The sequence below is a fragment of the Anopheles stephensi genome, chromosome 2 (genome assembly GCF_013141755.1).
Source record: "Anopheles stephensi strain Indian chromosome 2, UCI_ANSTEP_V1.0, whole genome shotgun sequence".
Lineage (NCBI taxonomy): Eukaryota > Metazoa > Arthropoda > Insecta > Diptera > Culicidae > Anopheles > Anopheles stephensi.
The window spans coordinates 10,273,083-10,295,076 of record NC_050202.1 but is presented as its reverse complement, the minus strand read 5'-3'; the positions used below and the strand labels follow the sequence as shown (position 1 = coordinate 10,295,076).

The window sequence follows — 21,994 nt, the reverse complement described above, 5'->3', positions numbered from 1 at the left end:
GCGTGGATCAAATCCCCTCCAGAATGTCTCCTCGCATGCATTACGCACTACCCAGCTGCGGGGAAATGAAAGTCAAGGGATGCCAGCAAATGCAGGCCAAGAATTCTCCAGGTTATAGAGTCAAACAATCCAAAAGGCGAATGAGGTTTCAGAAACCCTATCAATCAGAGGAAGAAGAAGGCAAATGAGGCCGTACAATCAAACTGCCATTCACAGAACGCGTCTGACAAGCTTTTCTATTTGACCGTTCGGCAAGCCAAACCCAACAGCTGGAATCGTTCGCTGGGTGCTCTGTTCCGCAAAACCGCGCACCCATCCCTAGCGCCATGTTTTCTTCTTTTAAAGACTTCGTTCGTTACAAACGGCGCCAGTGCCAGTTAATATTGTTGCCGCTCTCTGCCTGGAAGGCTAAATACAGCAAGCGGTGTGTCGCATTTGCCTCCTCTCAAAAAACGAACGGTGAGTGCGGGTTAAAAGTTTCTTGTGTGTTAATCTGTGATAAAAAGATCACTAAACTAAACAAGTGTTTATGACGGTTTTGGTGGTGATCCCTTCTTTTGATCCTTAAAATTGTGTGCGAGTGTGTGCGTGTTTAAAGAGCTTTGCAGAAAACGGAGCTTTCTCTCGCTCTTTCCTGTACAAGATCGTGCAGTGTGTGGCTGTGTGTTCGTGTGTGTGTGTGCGTGTCTAGTTGGGCTTCCTGTTTGATTCTATCCTTCTAGACCGTGTACAATTTGAAGCCCAACTACCTGCCAATACAGCTCTGTAGTTTGCGATCAGAGAATCACGGTGATCCTCGGCATCCTGATGTGTTACTGTCACGTGTGATCCTCTCGCGCATCCTCATGACCGAAGTGATGTATCGGTAGTTTATTGGATGACAGAAGTGAAACCTTAGTTCCTGCCGATCCAATAACACTATCCTACCCGATCAAGATCGAGGCACGCAGTGTACTTACCAAGTCTGTTTTTTTTTTGAATATCTGTTTCTATATCCTTGCAGTTACAGAGTGTTCAGTGTGCAAGTGATTGAAAATCAAAAAGTTCCAGTTTTCCCCCCAACCAGTTTTCGCAGCTTTCCAGCGGGTGAACTTATTGTCGGCAGTCGCAAGGTAAGAACCGCCCCCCCTCCCGTATCTGTATGGTAGCTTGCTGGGCATCGGATGTGATCGAAGGTGATCGAGAGTGGCGATCAAGTTTTTGGAGCTTTTTCACCAAAACCCTCCCGGGGAATGCTGGCCCGCGGACAGAGTACCTGCCGGAGACCTTGAACAGAAGAATGCAAGTTGTCACCGCTGGATGCCTAGTGAAGTTGTTATGCACGATCGTCACTACTTTGTAGTGCACCCCGTAGCAGCTCCAGCCGTCTGTACGTGCCTCGGTGCAAGCAATCGAGTCAATGATGGCTTCGAAATGTGGGGGGCTTCCGTTCTCGTGTGTGTAGTGTCTCCGGGCTGGCTTCTAAAACCCTCTCTTCCAGCAGAGCCTACTTGAACGTGACCGAGGGCCTAAACTACGTTACGCGACCCGATCGCATTCCTTTCCACTAGCTCAGCGAGAACTTCAATTTTGCGTCGTTTGGAGCCGTTTTGGAGCAACTGCAGGAAAAATGGTTGTTTAGGAATTGGGTGCCTTTTCCTGCAGCGTTGAAGCGTGTGAGCTAATTCTGTGTGTGTTTTTTTTTTCGAATGCTAATCAAATTAAGCATCATTAAACCCCCTTTTCACAGCTATCAATGACGCACCGGGTTGACGAATATCAATTTTTAGTTGCTAATTTGTTTGCTGTTCCTCGTGTCGGTGCCACAGAGCTTTATCTCAGCACCCATTCCCCCCCAATTTTGGAGCTTTATCTCTAGCTAGACCTTCAGCATTTGGTCAGGGTGGAAGGCATTAGTTACCGATACAGCGAGCCGAAGAGAACCTTCATTCGCTTTAGCTCCGATTTCGATGGGACGCAGGTGCAAGGTCAAACCTTGTCCTGTGATTTCGAGTTTTGGAACGCTTGTTTTTTCTTGAAGACTGGATTTTCTAGTCTCCGGTCCGATTGTTGGCCGGTGATAATTGGAGAAACTCGCCAGTGGAAGGTTATACGTTCGTCGGGTTCTGATCAATCACGTGCTCCGGGTGACAAAACAGACTTGGAAGAGACAAGACTCGGAGTGTTCTTGGAGGGAGAAATAATAGAATGATTTCGATCTTGAACACGACCCGGACAGGAGGTCCCCCAACGTTCCCCCAGGTGGTGAAGTGCAAATTTATTTGATAAGAAAATAAACACACATTCACGCTGGAGATCGGAGCTCGGAGATTGGATGCAACGCGGGAATGTGGCAATGTTTTCATCCATATTTATCAGCGAGATGCGAAACTTCGCAATCGGCGATAATGTGTCACCAACGGCAACAGCGCAAGGAACGTTTGAAGGTGGTGGTCTCCCGAAACATCTCCAACAGACAAACAATCATCACAACACCTTCAATTCTTGTAATGATTCTGACCTGCTCTATCGGACGCCGATTAAAATCTTGTCACTTTTTGTAGGCACGCACACGTGGCCATGGGGGAGGATCACTTTCTGGAAACGTCGTTGGAAGACTCTCGCAAACCCCCCTAGGCTCAAAACAACTCCTCTGGTGAAGTATCTCCAACCTGTTCTCGCAACCATCGCGCAGTGTTCACCGGGTGACAGGTTGTTACAGTCCACTAGACGGCTGGCTGAATTGGTGTCCACCACTCGGCCGCATACTGCCGGTCTGTCGAAATGTGCCCCGAAGAAGTAAATACGCAACAGTTTGGTTTTACGCAAAGCATCAGGTTTTTAAGCTCGGAGTTGCTCGGTGGGCGATAGAAATAGCGGAAAGACCACAGAAAACGAGAGACCTGGGAAATCTCGATCATGTAATGCAGTTTCCCTTAAGCAAGTTTTCCGCGGCGGACACATTTTTGAAAGGTTTGCACAAACAAACCAAAGCTGCTCGACGGACTGGTGGTGGTAATGGCGTACGAGCGCCATTTGTTTTGTTTGAAAAAGATCCGGATGAAAGTGCGAACTCAGCTTCGGCGCGCGGAATTCGAGAGTCAAAAAATTTGACATGCGGCCAAGCTGTCAAAAAACAAGCTTGCATTATTACGCCTCATGTATCGAGCCCGTGTCCAAGATCCGACGATACGATTCACTTATCAGTCAAGTGGTAGGAAACGGGTCCAAAAAAATGTACAGCCCCGTAAGCACTACACTACACGGACAGGCCGCCGCCACTCGCAGTCAGTCGGCCGGACTTTCCCATCGATGACCTACCGCGGACATCTGTTGCACAGACCTGTTTGCCTTTCGGTTATTTTCGGTTGTGCATATACAACGTCACTGATTGGCCTGTTTCCCATGCTGCGCGGACTTGCGGACTGTCTGTTTACGTTCGTTGCGATTTTCCAGCAGCCCGCTCGACCATCTCCCATGATGATAAACAAGAACTTGCTTGTGCAGTGTATTTTTTTTGCCTCACTTCGATGAAATACGTCGTAATTCTTTATTGATTCTCCTTTGCTTCTTTGCAAACCGGACGTGCTGTTTTGCGGGTCCAAACGTTGACGGAACGTACGATCAAATTACGTCATCCGGTTCGGGAACGGCAATCAATCGGTAATTCTGGTACTTGTGGCTACTTTGATGGATTTTGGGTCACGCGAGTTGGGGAAAATTGTTTTCGTTATTTTGACATGTAAAAAAAAATTCAAACAAATGTCAAAATGGACCAAGAACACATTTGTTCGAAATGTAAACTAGTCCTAGTGGTGGAGAGTCCTCTTGGGATAATTCCGCCTTTTTATCCTAGCTTGGCCACCTATTTATCCTGCACATGTGGACCAGCCAAAAATACTCTTTAAGGCTGGGTTGTCTGATGTAATTCTCATGACATGACCAGCCTTCCAGAGACTAGCATAATGTAGCAAGACCCTTATCGATCGTTCATTATCTTTTCCAAAAATGGGTCCAAGAAGTCTTCTGAACTTCCCCAAAAGGCAAGAGGTGTTCTGAGCTTGGGCATAAGCTCATAGCATAAGCCTCGATCATTTAGAGGACCTCGAACTTCATTAGGAACCTTGTATAGAATCTCCGCTGGGTCTCTGATTCTGGCCCAGTCAGCAGAGTTAATGTAGAAAGGGCCTCCTACTTTCCTTCTGCTTAGAGCCTTCTGGATCTGGTGCTGGTTCTGAGAGGGGAGTTTTGTTTCAAGAATGCTCTCGGTGGCTCAGAAACATTCCAAATTGAATGACCTGTTCACTGATTAATATTCTTCCCCATCAGAATAATGGTTGAATAAAAGGGCGCAATTCTAGTGAATGAATCATTCAGGTCCCATCATGACTCATTTATTGTTCTGTATGAAATCACGCAAACAAAGTAAACAACATGGAAGATTGATCACAGTACCCCGGCAGCGTAGTGTGCAGGTGATCAACCCGTGCCCGTCCCGTCGGTCAATGTCAACCCCCTTTTATCTGTCCAATAATCCGAACAGAACCGCGCTAATGTGCCATTGATAGCAATCCACCACGATCCAATAATAATGACCGCAGCGCTGTGTCCATCAAACGTCACCGGCGCAACAAACGTTAAGGTCAAACTACTTCCAACCGATTTAACGGGTTCGATTTCGTATGATGGCCGGTTTGTTTATTTACTTTAACCGCGAAAGATCGATGCTTAATGAATTTAAATTTTGAAACGGAACGCCAATATCATCCAACATCATTGCCATCAGCAGACGGAAGAGACGTGACCGAAAAAACGCGCTCGACAAATCGGAAACCCAAAAAAATGCCCTTCAAAGCGCAAACGATTTGCACGATCGCAGGGTTTACTGCGGACGGCGGCCATTCGGTTGGAACTTCTGGGAAGTCACACGCACTTCCTAAACGAACACGACCATTTTACACGTACAAGTTTTATTACTATTTTAGAATGCAATTATTCTGCTAGTCTAGCAAAGCGGCCACACGGAAGCTAAGGAGCGACGGGAGATTATGGTGCGTGAGCAAAACAACAAACACCCCGAAACACATGTCTCCATGCTTCAGTGCAGCCTTGATGTGTGCGGTTGCTTGGATCTTTGTGGCGCCCCACGGTACTCACACACGTAATCCCATTAACCGGCCTACTGCAAATGTGCGATTATGATCCCATTATACGAAGCTGTTTATACAGCCGGATCCGGTTGCTGAGATGCATTTGAATTTCGATTTTTCACGATTCGGACGATAAAATTCACCGTTGAGTTGCGCCGTGAGTCGGCAACACAGTACGGGGAAGTAATGAGGGATAAATGATCAAATTCATTAGCCCAGCGTCGGTTGCGGCCACCGCCAGCTGATCAGCTGATCGCGTCTCGGCAAACCCGCAAAAGAAGATTTGGCTGGCCAAACAAAGCCGAAACCGGTGGGGCTCTAAGGTAATGGAGATTACGACATTAAAAGTGAAAGCGAACAACGAACGCAATTATGCTTCTTCTCGGTAGAGACATGAAGCGCTTTTTTATGTATTTGAAGAGGATGAGATTAGTTAAATATATTCAGGCATTCTGACTGATCAGGGAAAGGTATTGTTGGGTGCAGTAGAAACAGGATTCTGGGACCAGTTCCTCAAGTGGACATAACCCGCTTTTCTATTATTATAACAAGTCCAATCAAAAATTTAAATCAGTCCCCCCCCCAGAGATGGCGGGGACTAACATTCTTTCCTAATGCCAGAATGATCCTCAACACACAAGTTCCCCGGTAGATCCTATAACCCATAACATTCGCATCGGATTATTCTGGATGTCCAATCGAATAAAGACAGTCGCTTTGGACATCTTTGAAAGTTTATGGTACCCAGTGAATCGTTAGAACTCCCGTGAGCAGGAACCACCAAGAACGAGGCGTGTATAAATAGCTGCTTTTTCCTTTACGCTCGTTTAAGTCTTTCCTGTGCCAGTGTATTTGTGTTGTGTGTGTGTGTGTGCCTATTCCATATGGTATTGACCTCCGGCGAGTCTGCCTCTCTCGCTCTCGGTGGGTTCCGTCGATTGGGACGTTTTTGAGCTTAAAATCCCTGAGACTACAAATTGCAGCACCGGCACAGGAACTTCGGCTTATATCTGAAGCATCAAAGCACAACAAGTCACGATCACACTATAATGTTCTTGGCGCGGATGTGCTTCTTGCGATGAGGCAATGAACACGGGTTCACGGGTGGCGCATCCTCCGGTAGGGGTTGCGATGATGATGATCACCGGCACACAAGGGTTCAGGACCTGATTCGCCGTAACCGTGGCGTGGTTCTTCGAGGGGTTGCCAATGTATCGGGCAGAGTATGTTTTCTGAGCTCCAAGTTCTGGTTCCTCAACCCAGGTTCGGTTGGTGTAATCGGAAGAGCCTCACGTGTGTGTGTGTATGTGAGAGAGAGGTATATGACGGTAATAAATATCTTCCCTCATCCTCCAGCTCTGCAACTCCCCAGACCGGAGGAACCGGTTTGTGACCTGGACGAAAGCGAAGTCGCCGATGTTCTCCAACGATGTGTGGTAACTGGTGGAAAAGCATCGTCATTTTTTTCATGATGCGTCATGCTAGCGGAGGGGGGGAAGGTTGGCTTTTGGCGGGGGGGGGGGGGGGACTCATGTGGGCACATTACTCACACAACCACGCATCCCACCAGGCGTAAGGGCGCGCTCACACACAGAGAAGGAACCCGGCTAGAATGGAAGCACATCGGTCGGTGGAGAAAATCGGAAAGAATTACATCAATCTCGTCTTGTCGTTCGGTTTTTTGTGTTTTGTGTCCGGAGCGCAAAAAAAAAAAAACATCGAAGTCACGCTTGGTCACGAATGACCGTCGTTTTCAGACATGCTTCAGGGCGCTCAGGGTGCTCGTCACTGACATGCCATGCCATGGGTCCCGGTTCTGGCAGTGGTGGTGGGCTGCAATTTGTAAGTTGCGCAATTGCGGGATGTTCTCGGTTCGATTTGCCAGGGGTTTGCGCTCTTACGGTACACAAAACTGGTGTTGTTGCAGAAACGTTCACAGAAATCGGGCGTACTGCGGACTGCTTTCCCCGAACTAATTAGCGACTGGAGACAAAGAAAAGCTTGAACCAGGGACGTCGCCTTGCTGCTACCTCTGATTAGACATCTTCCACTCAATCGTTGGACAGTTTGCTTCGGGTGCTTCGTCATCGTATTGGTCAACTAAACCTTCAGAGACTTTCCGAGGCCATCATCGTCGAAATGTGTCGAGATTTAATCGTCCCCAAATCGCCCAACATCTCGCATCCCAGAGGACGCCTAATGTGAAGACAGGTTAGCGCAAACCCATGCCGATGATGATGGGGAGAAGATCGCACGATCACACCGTAACCTTGGCGGAACAGTCATTCCGACCCCTCGTTTCGGGCGTTCCGTTTTGTGGCGCATCTTCGCGCTAGCGACTCGAATTCGATTACGTGTTGCTGATGCTCACGTCACGGTGATATCTTGCTCATGCAAAACAATGCACCGCAGGAATTCGTGCTATGACGACCCGACCCGGGATCGGATGCTTGTGGGGAGCGGGAAGAAAGCAGGAGAGCAAAACCTGCTCACTTCGATTGGAATGCTGCTGAGCTGGAGGGGCGAGGGATGCAATTTTTGGAGCGTATTTTTAGAGTTGTGTACGATTTTTGTGCAACGATCTGCGAGATAAGCGCCTCTCGATGTTATGCAATGGTTTAAAACCCTCTGTCGTTCTTATCTGCTGTATTGGAGGTTAGTTTTCAAAGTACCTTGAGCCAGTTGGTTTACGATCAACGATTCAGGCAAGTGTCGATCGAGGGAATAGCAGCCGATTTGGGCAACATCTATCAGCCATTTAGTTTAACGCTGTGTGGAAATGTTTGATCAGCTGAAAGCTCACCGACAACAACAACACGCCAGAGCTAACCTTCTTCAGAGTTCGATCGCGAGAAGAAAAACCCACATCTGCCTTTGACATCGAGCTACTTTCAACAGTAGCGACATTCTTCTAATCATACTGCGGGCATCATTAACGACACCTCCGAGCGTTCCGTAGCAGCACTTTCGCAACTCTTCGTCGTTGCGCACTTTCACTCTTAATCTAGGTGATCATTAGTCAACCGTGCAGTTCGTGCTTCCCATGGAGATTGCTGCTAATTATATCACACGCAGTGCAGTTGTTCGGTATGGCTTTGCGTTGTGACATGCGAGCGCCGAACAGTTCCGGCGGCAACCAGGGTGCAATAAAAAGCCAATAAATGGAAGAGCCGGTGCCTGAGTCGGCGTCAGGTTTAAATATATTCTGCAAGACAGTGAAACCGGAGCAGATGAGTCATGGTTGGAAGATGTGCATGCCGTTTGTTTGCCTGCGAAATGGAAGCGGCTGCTTTGTACACAATGGAATGTACCGGATTGTTCAAGGGATCCGATTGAAGTTTGGAGTGTTTGTAATCCAATTTCGGGATGACTTAAAATAGCCAATTGTTTGAGATACATAGGATACGATCGAGAATTGATTCTGATCCAACTCCAACTCCAACTCAACTCCAAGTGGAATCCGTTTTACGTACTGACGATTCCCCTAGGAAAAAGATGAGGCATTAATAAGTTTGTGGAAGCCAAGACATGACTTTGAAGGTTAGACTAATATGCCCATTTGACGTGTTGTCGGAAGTAACTTAGGCTCTGATTGCTTCTTACTGTTCAAGGAGCGAGACCATGAGCTAAACTCTAGGATTTATAGTGCTGAGACGTTCTGAACGGTGTCTTTCTGTACGATCATGATCTTGAGGTACTTACTACGTTTTACAAAATATTTTTTAGAAGAATATGTATTTTAATTCGTCTTGCAACTTTCAGAAATTTAGAAATAGTATTAGAAATTCATAAAAGGCCTGTTGTACTTGATCCTCGATTTCGATCCTCGATATTCTTTAGATTATTGCTAGCGGAATCAAGGCATCTTGCTTTGCCGAAAATCGAATCGCATCAAGGAAAGACGAATCAACTTCCCTTTTCCATATTCTTGGAACTACAACCTCCGGAGGTGCTATAGTCTTGGGAGGCTTTCCTGACTTGAAGCTGGATAGTCGGTCCAGGAAACAAGGAGATCGTCTGAAAGGGATGTGAACACATCCATGCCAGAAACCGGCGTCACTTAAACTGTGATTCTGGGCTGTCCGCATGTGATGAAGAAGTTTACTGACTTACTTATCCGGCGTTACAAACGCTTCGTGGCCTACAGCAACAATCCTCGATACCGCTCACGGTCCAGCACCTTCGTCTGCTAATCGATTATCCCGGCTATTTTGGTTGGGTCTACCACGCCTTCTCTGTCCGTGTGGACGGCCTAAAAGGACTTTACGGGCTGGGTCGTCCGGTGTCATTCTTATGGCGTGAACCCAGTCCTGTGGAGCGTGGCGAGTCTATTTCTAAGAGAGTTTGGTCTGTTTTAGACAGAGTCCATGTCTCAGAGCCGAAAATTGCAGGATAGAGTCTCAGAGGCTTTGAGTGAGACCTCCTTCACCTCTTTAGCCATTATATGATCGACACGCCCCAATGGGTCATTACGCCCAAGAGAACGGGAAGCATACCACCAGCTAGACTCCTGAGCTCCTGTATCGAATTTCGTCCCGAAAATCTGTCTAAACAGACGCATGTAGATGACTTACACGTAGCTTACTAAAACTGCAACGAACGAGACTTCGTGCAAGTGATGTACACCGATCGTGCACATGTTCAATGCAGCTATTAAAGGTATACGTCCACGGAGAAAACCACTCACTCTCGGTGATAATGGCAAACAAAATAATAATTTCCAATTTTCACCTGCACCACCCACCCGTCCATCCATCCATCCCACTCGCTGCCATATTTGACTTGTCAGTGAGCGTACACGTAACACGAACACCGGCGGACAGGCAAAAAACATATTTCCGATTTCGTATACACCACCCCACCCCAAAATGTCACCGTCGCTTAATCGACGTGTGCGCAAACCGGCAAAGTTGACACGCGCAAAAGTGGCGTAAAATTTTTATCGCTTCTCTGTGTGTGTATCGCCTCCTGTCCACCCGATCCGACGGGTCGGGTTTTCCATCAGTTTTTGCCATATCGGGATTTTGGAGTTGTTAACCGTTTCTCGCTACCGCTCGCGGGATGTTGTTTACCATCGCGCGACGCTTCTCCGGACGTACGTGTTTATTAGTTGTTTTATTTGCAATGTGCCGATTTGCCGATTTGCGGGGAGGTGGAGGAAACTGTGAAACATCGGCGGACGGCGGAATACACACAAGTTGATTTACATCCTGGTGTAGCGGCTGACATCGCAGACGAAAGGCAGTGTTGGTAGCAAAACTCGTTTCCGGCCATTTATTGTTTGACAATCGTGTATCGGAAATGAGCGTTGAAGCTGAGAACGAGATCCGATCGGTGAAAATGGTGATGAGAATTTGTCTTACGTCACGACATTCTCACCATGATCTCTTACCGGATGACTTCACACTACCGCGAGGGAGACGATCGGTGTTAAAAGTTGATAAACACAGATGACATTTCCCAAGATCACTACAGAAGGTGATCGCGTCCCGCAAGGTACTTACAACTAAGGTTTTATTCCTTCCCAACGTATCTTCCAGTCTGGACTTTGATTTCGTTACTGTACACGAAGAAGAAGATGATCGTGACCTTCCGTCGCTGCCGGCTGGTGGGGTCCTCGAGAACTGTGCTGTGACTTGTATTTAGTTGTGCCTGTGCCGATGATCTCATGTGGTCGGTAATACATTTGCCTGCTGACTGATGACGGCAGAAGCCACGCGGGAAGTAATTGATGGAATATTTTTGCCCTTTAAATTGATGAGCTAATACGTCTTTGTGGCTGTCGATTTGCTGCTCGAAACTCAAGGTCGTTTCAAGGTGCCAATTTTTTTCTTCTTTTTGTTGGATAGTGTAACGAGATTAAATTCCTTTCGATAACGTATTACCTCGTTACCGGAGCAGTTCGGTGGTGGCAAAGAATATTCAAGCGTGTGTCCCCGCTAGATACACGCCACGGTAAAAGTAAAAGTCGGCACAGCAAACATTATCCGTACGATCGGGGCCGGTGTGTGCTCTCGGGGATTATCTAACCGACAAACGCCATCTCGGTGGCAAAATATTTAACAAGCAGTCTTCTGCACCACCTGCCCAAAACCAACAAGCTCTTCGTCGGCTTGCGATTAGCAAAACGGTCGTATGGTCATGATTAAACCCTCAAGCATGTAGCGCAATGGGCGGGAAATGATCGTGGGTCGGGGGTTGGTTAAATTAGTAAGGCGCACATAGCTTAATCGTAAGTCCACACATAGCTCCTAAACGATTGTTTACCGATGAAACGAACGGCACTAAAAGTAATCGAAACGCCGAAAGGAAAGGCTGCTATAAAATCACCACACGGTTTCGCGTCGCCAAACAAAGTTATGAAAAATAGATAAGGCGTAAAGTGAGTCGAGGTGAGCCTGATGACGATGGTAATCTATTCGCTGAACGCGCAACGAAATGCGCACGACTTCAATCCACGTGCGTGAAATTGGATAAAACCCGTTGACAGAAGTTGAGCACACAGCCCGCACAAAATCTGCCCAGCAAAACTGAAACGAAAAGTGAACGCGTTACCTAAACCACTCTCTCTCTCTCTCTCTCTCTCTCTCACTCTCTCTCTCTCCAACCCCTGAATGCATTATTTGCTTGAATGCAGATGATGACCCTTTTGGCTGCAACCTCCGAGTTTTAATGGTGAGAAATTGCAAACAAAACTCCGCAGGTTCAAAGGAACCAAGGTTTTTCGTGTGTTCATTTACCCCACACTATGCTGAAGATGAAATTTGTGTGAAATTATAATTAGCGTACTGCTGGGAGGGTGGGTTTCAAATAAAGGCGTAACCGTTGAAATTAACGTTGATGCGCATCCTCGAGAGAGAGAGATGAGTTTAGTGTTTGGGGGAGAATGGTGAGATGATGGAACGCGCCTCAGCTTCTCACATCAGGATGAGAACAGGAGTTGTTTGGATAGAGTAGATTTCGACTTCTTCAAGCATTTCTTGGCAAAAAAGGAACTCCTGAGCTAGCTCACGAACTCTTGAAATAGGGCGAGCTTGAGTGAGCTTTGGCCGCGTCTGACGAGTCGTCATGAGAGTTATTGATTTTGATGGACACCTTTCACCTCCGAATGAGAAAGGGATTTGCTTTGGAAATGTAGATTAAGAATTCTTGGAGGATTTCTGGGGGAGAGTACGAGATTTTGTGAGTTCTAGAGCTAGCTCACAAACTCTTGAACTAGAGCTGTACATCAAGCTTGAGTGAGCTTCCGTCGCGTCTGTCGAGTCGCCGTTAGAGTTTTTTTTTGTGTCGAGGTTAGAAATGTTAATGGATCCATCTAGATGAGAAAGAGACTTGTTTTGAATAACGTAGATTAGGAATTCTTGAAGGATTTTTTTGGAGAAAAGGGCTAGATTCTGTGAGCTCTTCAGCTCGTGAGCTAGCTCTAAAACTAGAGCAATAGAGCGAGCTTGAGTCAGCCTTCGTCGAGCCTATCGAGTCCTTATGAGAGCTTTTTTTTAGTGTCGAGGTTAGAAATTTTGATGGAGATCCCTCAAAGCCGCATGACAATGGGAATTGCATTGAAAGAGAAGATTCCTAGATTCTTGAAGGATTTACTGGGAAGAAAGGCGAACTTTTGTGAGCTCTTGAGCTAGCTCACGAACCCTTTGACTAGAGATATGGACATCAAGCTTCACTGAGCTTAGGTCGAGTCTATCGAGAGCTTGTTGTGTCGTAGTTAGTAATTTTGACGGACATCTCTCACATCCGGATAAGAAAGGGATTTTTTTTGCTAGAGTAGATTAGGAATTTTTTATGGATTTCTTGATGAAACGGGTGAGATTTTCCTTACTCTTGAGCTAGCTCATGAACCCTTAAAATAGACCAATAGATCGAGCTTGAGTGAGCTTTGGCCAAGCCTATTTATGTCATGTATCCTCACGAGAGCTTGTTGTGTGGAAGTAAGTGATTTTGATGGATATCTGAACATCTAAAGAAATCCTCACTCTCCGTCAGGATATACTAATCTTCTACATGCTCAACTTTTTCAGCCCTCGAGCAGTTGCGTGATCCGGTTCGGTAGACTACTATAGAAAAAGCTTTAGAGCCGAGAGCTTTTTCGCTACTAGACTACTTAAAGAGAAGCAAGAGAGCTTGGGTTTTGGAATCCTTGACCCAAATAATGTCGTTTGATAATTTGTTTCGCTTTTTTAAGAGTTGTGAAGTTTCTAAAGGATATTTTATGCATTACTACTAAGATACTATAAGACGTCTTCTTGGCTTAACAACCTTTTAGGTCGTGTCTGCCATTTTTGGTCTTCTAGTCTTATCGATTCCACGTAGATAAGTAATCTCACTTGCTAACTTCTATGTGCTTAGGCTACCGTAGATCATTTAGGCTCCCATATTAGTTAATAGTAATACCAAAATGGATGCTTAACTTAAACTCATCCAGTACACGAAAATGAATAGTGAAACGAGTATTCTTCTTCCCGCATAACTCACCAAACCAAGCATTCAAATTTCGCGAGTATCTACCATCTCACGTCCACTGCTAGCAAGACTGGTCGTAACTACTTTTTCGTCGTTTCTCACGAAAAAACAAAACAAAAAACCGTGTCACCTCATTAATCTTCCGTGCTCAGCGCCGGTGGCTTCCAGCGGATCGCTTCCCCATGATAAATCAAACGAGCAGCGCAAAACGGCTGCACCGCCAGCGAACTGCAGCTCACCAATTTTACGTAAGGTCGGCAAAACAATACCCCTAAGCCGTCGTTCATGACCTATGCTCGCCCCAAAAGACCCATCGCACGAACCCCCGCACATAGCACATTGTTTTCCAGTTCGCTGCTTACCCAGCGAGAAAGTGCGGAGTCGTCAGGTGGAGAGAGAGAGGGCGTTGGATGGAAGTGTTGGGAGATGCACTTTTGTTGCAGTTATTTTTGCCTTTTTTGCCGATTCTCACATGGGATGGGTATCACTCCCGGATGGGTGAACCGTTTGTTGGTAGCGTCACTCGCCCCCGTGATGGCGTGGCGTGGTGTGCAAAACCGTGCGCAATGAGCAATTAGTTGCCAGCGAATAAATAATTGAATGCAGCCAGTGGCTCATCGATCACCACCCATAGAAGCCTCCCCGGGTGAACGTGTGTGTGTGTGTGGGAGATAGAAGATGGTTTAGTTTGCGAAGCACAAACAAATAACCAAACCCACCTTCATGCATATTCACCAAAATGTGCCTCTAGCTGAAGCTATCCCGGTGGGTTCGCTCGCTGCAGTTGCTTTGAGAGACCTTGAGCTGGCACATGTTTGCAAGGGGTCACACAACACAGGCGTGTCAAAGTCGTCGGTTCTGGGGCCTTCTGCGCCTGCACGCACGTATATTAATGTGCGTGTACATGCGTATGCACGGAGTACTCCCGCTCGAGCAGCCCCATAAGGGTGTAAAATATTGCGCGCCAAAGTATTAGAGCACGTACTTCTCTATGGATGTCTTCGCTAGTAATTTGTATTTAAATTTACAACCAGATCCATGGGAATGTTGAAATGGATTTCAACCTGGTTCGTGAAGGGCTCTAGCCGTGTACACAGCCTGTTTGAGAATTTGCACCGATCGAAAACAGGTTGTTTGGTACAATGCGGCTGAAGTACTCGATTTGTTATTTGGCCCTAACGAGAGTAGCAGTAGTTGGCAAGGCAATCTTATATACTGATAATTGTTAAGCATATCTCGCCGAAGATTGATGCCTTAAAAGCTCAGCATAAGAAAGATATGATCTAGAGCTTTTAGGGGGCCGTTATAAGCAAACTAATTTGACAGAGGCTCTAGTCTTCACACAGCAGGACCGGGGCTCAAATCTCTTCCATTCAGCTATATAACTACCTGGTACCAATAAGGTCTAGTAAGTCAGAAGTGGTAGCCCTGACCTAAGAGCTCTTCTAAGCTAAGAAGAAGAAGAACCTGTTCCGATCATCTTCTAGGTCGATCGATCATGGGTCAACCCACCAATCCAAGAATTGCGATTCCGATGATCGCGATGAAATGATGAAGATTTGAATATCCTCCTTCAAATAGTATGATTACACGAGATGGAGGATGAAGTGGTGCCCCATGGCCTTTCTACTAAGTCTTTAAAATGGCTGCCATGGCCTAGTAGAGGCCTTTAAACTCAGATGAAAAGAAGAAGAACTTTTAATTGGTAAATTATCCCATCGCAAAGCCTATAGGACCTGAAGATCACATTTAAAATAAAAGTTGATCGTAAATGATCCAGTCTTTAGATCCATACTGGATCCTATTTATCCTAAGTGTTGGCTATGGTTCTTCCATGCGAATTAAATCCTGGTGTGTCTTGTGTTGTAGATTTTTACTGCAAATCCCATACACCTGTTCCAAGGGATCTTACCCTGGAATTAGTATCGCTCGGTCCAAGCTCGCTAAGCGCCAAACCGCCCTCTATAAACATATGCTCAAGAGAATCCCCGTGTCCAGTAGAAGCAAACGTTACTAGCAAACGTGACATTTATCAAACCGATACCGATGATTCGTGGAATGATGCTATCTTATCGCTTTTCCCCCCCTTTAAACCGCCCGATGCGTATCGAGTTCGCTCACTCGCTTCGACCTGCCAGCCAGCAACGGAACGGTCTGCTAATATCTTAATGATTCATAATCTCCATAGGCCGTCCGCTATGGGATTTCAATTAAATGCGTTGAATGTTAATTACCTGCAGCAACACCTTTTACAGGTCCGCGTTTAAATTATTCAACTTTACCACAGAGCAAAATATTATCTCATAATTTGCAACGGTCTGATACGCTCGGTAAAAAGCAACCCTATTCGGTGCCTTATTCCTCTACATTAATTAAAGTGTGCTGATTTGTGCATCTGCTCTTGCCCATTTTAAGAGGTTTACTAACTGTTTCGAATTTTTAGTGACGATTTTAATGATCTTCTTTCACTTGCAATTCGTTTTTGCTACTCCGCTTTATCCCCAAAAATTCTCCCTCACAAGAAAACGCAGTCGATTTGTTATGCTTTGTTAAAGCTTACAGGTGGTGTTGTGAGTGGCGGAGGAATAAAAACCCGTTCCTTCCACAGCCTTGTCCTGTTTGGCGTACCACCAGCAGCTCCAGTGTCTAACGGGGGGAGAGGAGGTGGCGCAAAAAAGAAGCAAGAAGCTGATCCAAGATATGCACCTTTACCTCGAATGGTGGCTCGAACTATGTACTGCATTTCGCATTCAAACGCTGCTGTAGCGCCGTTGCTCAATAAGGAGCCCGGCAATTAATCTTCAGATATGTTGTTACGCGCCACCCCCTCCCTCCTCCTTCTATGGAGCTTGGCCATGTACGACCATGAAATAGCAATCACCTGCAGCAGCAGCAGCAGCAGCAGCTTCTCTCTAACTGCTGCTGTCGACCGCTCTCAATTCGATCACCAGATCAGTTTTTATTCATTTGATTAGAAAACCCTCGATTGCCGGGGAAGACTTCTTTGTGCATCGCCCACTTGCGGGGTGGTTGTATACCACCTAGCTGCAAGCGGCCTGCATTCGGTGAGCAATCGCCCTCTAATCAGTGTTTCCTGTTTGCAACGACGCTGCAACCGACCCGGCTCCGTCTACTTTGTCCGTTCGCCGGTGCACTATCATCCCCTAATCGCTAGGGGCAAGCGGCCGGAAGTTGGAAAGTGCTGCTCAAACTCGCGAGAGAGAGAGAGTGAGAGAGCCTTAAGCCTTCGTGGGGTGGGGCTTTACAGAAATAGATCAGCAGATACAGTCGTCGTCCGGTGCACCTTCCGCTGCACCTACATACTCTTGGGGTAATGTTGTGTGGTCCTGCAAGCCTGCAGGTTGATGACCCGAGCAGTCTAACACCTATGGCCCTGCTTTCAAAGTCGCAGACAAGCCACCTGCAAGTGTAGCGTACGAGAGAGGGGGTGTAGCGTCACCTAACTAACCTAACCTCGATACTTCCATACGACGTCGAGTATTGCCACAGAACTGCTACTGGTGGCAGTACGACCCCGCACCGTCAAGTACTGGCCGCAATCGAAGCCAAAAGCGTGAACCAGTTATTTTATGTTTCACTCGTACTTTTTTTTTCGTCGTTGTACTGCTTCTTTCGCTACTGCTCAATTTATCTGCCTCATAAGCCAATGATGATGGTCCCTTCTCTTGGAGCTCTCTTTAGCCTCTTGTCATCACCTTCTTCGTGTGTGACCTTCCAAAAAAATCACCGTAAATCAATTGCGATACTGAATTTAAACTGCGTGCACTGCGTAAACCCTTCGGTGGACAGTGATTTATAGTGGGTGGCGCGGTAAAGGCCGCTCAACGGCGTGTTCGATGCTGTTCTAAATACTTATTGGGTCAACAAGAAAGTTATCAAGCTTTTCGAGGCATAACAACATGTATTGCTTAAAAGATTTTAATCCATGTACAGTACCTTTTGAATTACGTTGTGGAATATTTCCAATGAATAGTGAAATATTGCAAGTCACATGTGGAAATTTATATTCATATAATGGAATCTTGGATACATTAAGGAACATTCGGCAGAAAATCCACAGCTAATCGATAAAGTTCTCTTGAAGGGCGGTCCGATGGTAGTGGTGACAACGGCGCCGGTCTTCATAGGCCAGCACCGGAGTACAAATCCCAACAGGACTGTTCCCCAGTAGTGGGAATTGCCAACTGCCGTGATCTTATAAAGTCTAGTAAGCCAGGTTGAGGTGGTCCGGTGACCGAGGCGCCAGCGTCGCCGGTCTTCACACGGGGCAGGACTGGGGTTCAAATCCCACCTGGACCGCCTCCCCGTACGTAGAGCTGACTACTTTACTACGGGTAAAATAAAGTCACAGAAAGCCAGAAATGGCGGGCCGAGACCTCTGGAGGTTTTATTGCCAAGGAAGAAGAAGAAGAAGAAGAAGTAAGCCAGAAAGGGCAGGCATGACCTTATTTAAGAGGGTCGTTAGGCCAAGAAGAGAGAGAGAGACATTCGTAATGTTCTATAATCGCGTTGCAAATCTTCCCTTAACTGCATGCACAATTTCATCCTATGGTTGCTAAGATCCACCACTTCTTCTTCGGTGGCACTACAACCTCGAAAGGCATTTCTAGCTTCCTGTGGCTTGATTTTATCCGTAGCAAAGTAGCCACTCCTGCGCACGGGGAGGCAGTCTGGATGGGATTTGAACTCCGGTGTCCTACCGTGCGAAGACCGACCCAAGTGCTCTACATGTACTTTACAAAATTTTAATTTTATCGTCATACATTTTAAGCTTCTGGTGAAAGACTAGGCAATTATTTGAGCACCCAATACGAATCCTACATATTTCTGATTTAGATTGTAAATTGGAGCAAACGAGGAAAATTGATCATCATTCCATAGGGAGAAATATTTGTAGCACCTCTGGTGAGTGGAGACTTAGATTTGAAGTGCCCGTAAAGTCCATAAAGAACGGCACTTCTTCACGGCGGTTACTTGGTGCAATTCTAGTCTCGGACGGGTTGGCCCGAGCAGCCAACCGACCTGCCTTGAACAGACGACTCTTACCACCATTTGCTATTTTCGGTGCAAGTGGTGAGTCACTCACCTGCCTTCTCTCAAGCTCGTTATATCATCTGCATTCTCGCAGCTGATTGCTCCCACAGTTCAAGAACTGATCTCCGTAACAATTAGCACAATATACTTGCTTGTGTTCCACATCACGACACTGTGTACTAAACAATTCTTTTCCTTCGATTTCGATTTCATTCACAGATAACGGAGAACCTCCTGCCGGGAAGTCGGAGTAGGGGGAGCAAGAGCGTGAGCCACGAAAACGTCCAACGAACGAGATACGGGCCAGCAAGCTCTCCGGACCGGACGGGGCAACCCCTTTAGAGCAGAGCGATACGTGCGCGTGTGCAGTTGCGTGTCCACCTTCGTGCCGGTAGTGTCGGTGTGCGTGTCGTCGCGTCCAGCTTTGATAAGTGAATTCTCCAATCAATCGGTGCTTCCCGTGCAAGCGGTATGACGTCCAAGGGTGCCGCCACGACGAACGGTTCGACCAGCCCGAAGTACGAGCCGCGGCTCTGTCACGTCGTCAAGCGGCCCGATTTCGATGGGTACGGGTTTAATCTGCACGCCGAAAAGGGACGCCCCGGTCAGTACATCGGCAAGGTGGACGATGGTTCGCCGGCGGAATCGGCCGGCCTGCGGCAGGGCGATCGGATTATTGAGGTGAACGGTCAGAACATCACGACCGAAACGCACAAAAAGGTGGTGGAGCTGATCAAAGCCGTCCCGAACGAGACGCGCCTGCTCGTGATCGATCCGCGGGCGGATGCGAACGATCTGAAGCTGGCGCTGGCTAAAGCGGCCGCCGGGATGGTTAGCAACGGCACGGCCAACGGAACGGCCAACGGACATCACGAGAGCAATGGGGTGAAGGAGAATGGTGTCAAGCAGGACTCGAAGGATGCGGGCAGCAAGCTGGAGGAGAAGGCATCACCCAAATCCACGAACGGAACGATGGCGGTCGTTAACAACAATAACAACAACAACAGCAACAACAACAACAACAACCACAGTCACAGCAATGGTAACGGAACGACGAAGACGCCCATCGAACCGCCCATGCTGGAGAAGATCATCGACGACACGAAGAAGGTCCTGACCGTGACGGATGGGGCCGCTGTCGGGAAGATGGCACTGAACGGTACGGCTCCACCGGTTACGGAACCGACCAAAACCGTACCACCGGCAACCGGCGAGGGCAAGAAGCTTAATCTACCGATGACGGCAGCGGAGATGCGGGCCCAGCTGGCCGCCCGCAAGAAGTACGATCCCAAGAGCGAGGTGTGTGATCTGCGCAAAAAGTACGAAATCATACAGAAAATGTAATGCACATTTGGCCGGAAAAGCTTAACATAACCCCCTGTACGAGAGAAAGAGAGAGAGAGAGAGTCCGATGGTTAAAAGGTGAACGCAAGGTGGACTAAGGAAACCCGCTGTTGCGAGGCGCGGGGTGCGGATATTTATACACCAACAGCTCCTCGAATGACGAAATGTGTGCTAAAACACCCCCTAACGCCATAGGGGAGCCTCCGCGAGGTGGGCTCGTTTGAACAGTAGATCTTCCGTTTGTTTGCTTAGGGATATAGCGGTGAGGCGGAAGTGCGAGTCGCGCGAGTGATGATTTAAGGCGGTCGGGCGCAGGTACGATCAAGCATCGTAGTGGTAGGATAGGACGTAGACGTTACTATGGCCAAACAGGTGTGTGTGTGTGTGTGTGCCCACTGGACGGAGAAAGTATTGTACCGGAAATGGTCAATGTCAAACTGCTGTACCGTTTATCTACGTAGGGGACCGAGACTCTCCGGATAAGAAGGTGTGTTGCTCGTGTGTGTGTGTGTGTTTGGACGGTTATCGGACAGAGCTATCGAGATTGGTGCCGCCGGCACGGATTGGTCGCGATTGATCGGTGTTCTAATTTATTGTGCCTATATCCCGTTCCCTCAAGGGTTCACTTTATTGTTCGTTTATTGACCTTTGGCAAATGTTCCACCACAGAAAAACTATCCGTCTTGCCCAACAAAAAAACAAAAAAAAACCCTCTTTAAAGCCCTATTGTGGTCCGATAGGAATATTTTGGTTTGACGTTGCAACGCAGTTACCCGCTATCGTGCACGCGTTTCAAACCACGTCTGATAACGGGTGACACGTTAACCCATCGCACCAGTTCACCCAACTATATCAGCACCTTCTTTGTGATCGGATCGATAGATAAGCCCGCCGGAAAGGTTGACAACGCACGTTGCTCGATTACGTTCGAGATGGGAGGACGACGAACACAGAGTCGGGTGGTGAAAATTAATTGATTGGAGCAAAACGGAACACAACGGACGCATTCTTTAGATAGCCTAGAGGTTGCTGTTGTGTGGTCAGCTATCAGATCGGTGACGAGGTACAGACAGCATCAGGCAAGAATGGTTCCAACGATACTTCTACTGCTAAAAGAACTCACCACCATGGAAAGGATCGACAAGAAAGGAAGCAGAACACGTGTGCCAAAATTCCCCGGACTCCGATCCCGTCCCGGTCCAATCGTTGCTCCCCCCCACCTACCATAGTTTGCATTTTTTGAGCTTGCATTATTTACGGCCTATCGATTAGGGTTTTAGTTGCGTATAGCCATATAGGAAGAGAGAGAGAGAGAACACAGCACACAGAAGTGATCATCCTCCTCCAGCGAAAGAAAACTATCATCACAGAGGTGTAAATGCCTAATATTAGCGATAAGAGTGGGGGAGAGAGAGAGAGAGAGAGTCACACAACACGCGTCTGTGGATGGAAGGTTAGTAGCAGTTACATTTAAGAAGGTACAGTGTAATGAAAACTTACAAAAGTGGCGTATACTTGTGGAGATATACAACTTGCACCGAACGCATAAAACGCGCTGTAATAAGTAGGAATAAAGTATTTATCATATAAGCAGATTTTATTCGGGGTTTCGCTTTCTTTTTTGGCAGGGGAGAATGTAATTTGTAACGAAATTCCTTCCGCACAGAGGTTCACTTAATTGTGGATGTTCGTCGACTTTACTTGGTGCTGATCATGTTATTAGTATGACGCCGAACAACCGAGCAAGTCTACAGAGGATGTCGCATTGACGTCGTAGGCACTCAATCGAAGATGGTTTGAAGAGCTTCTACAATAGGCCAGGATCTTGCAGTTGATGTGACCAACAAGTAAGTATATCTGAAGGAGTCGACATCGCGAGGATCAGCAGAATAGCCATCCAGTGCAATACCTTCAGGAGACTTCTTGGTAAGACTCCTGAACGTTCCTTCTTCTTCTTGCTTGGCACTACAACCTCGAGAGGTCTCGGCCTGCTA

The 21,994-nt window shown here is 47.1% G+C and overlaps 1 protein-coding gene across 3 annotated transcripts; it reads left to right on the top strand.

Annotated features, from left to right (window-relative positions):
* The first annotated feature begins 329 nt into the window (after positions 1–329).
* Positions 330–21,595, top strand: LOC118503880 (Na(+)/H(+) exchange regulatory cofactor NHE-RF3). 3 transcript variants are annotated; one of them, XM_036037633.1, is made up of 3 exons: positions 330–459; positions 1,004–1,112; positions 18,876–21,595. In XM_036037633.1, exon 3 carries the CDS (start codon positions 19,128–19,130, stop codon positions 19,998–20,000), a length of 873 nt encoding a protein of 290 aa, XP_035893526.1. In that variant the 5' UTR covers positions 330–459; positions 1,004–1,112; positions 18,876–19,127; the 3' UTR covers positions 20,001–21,595. The 3 variants fall into 3 exon arrangements, with proteins under 3 accessions (XP_035893526.1, XP_035893527.1, XP_035893528.1); XM_036037634.1 differs by having other exon boundaries at positions 353–459; positions 1,010–1,112; XM_036037635.1 differs by lacking the exon at positions 1,004–1,112 and having other exon boundaries at positions 363–459.
* Positions 21,596–21,994: the final 399 nt, after the last annotated feature.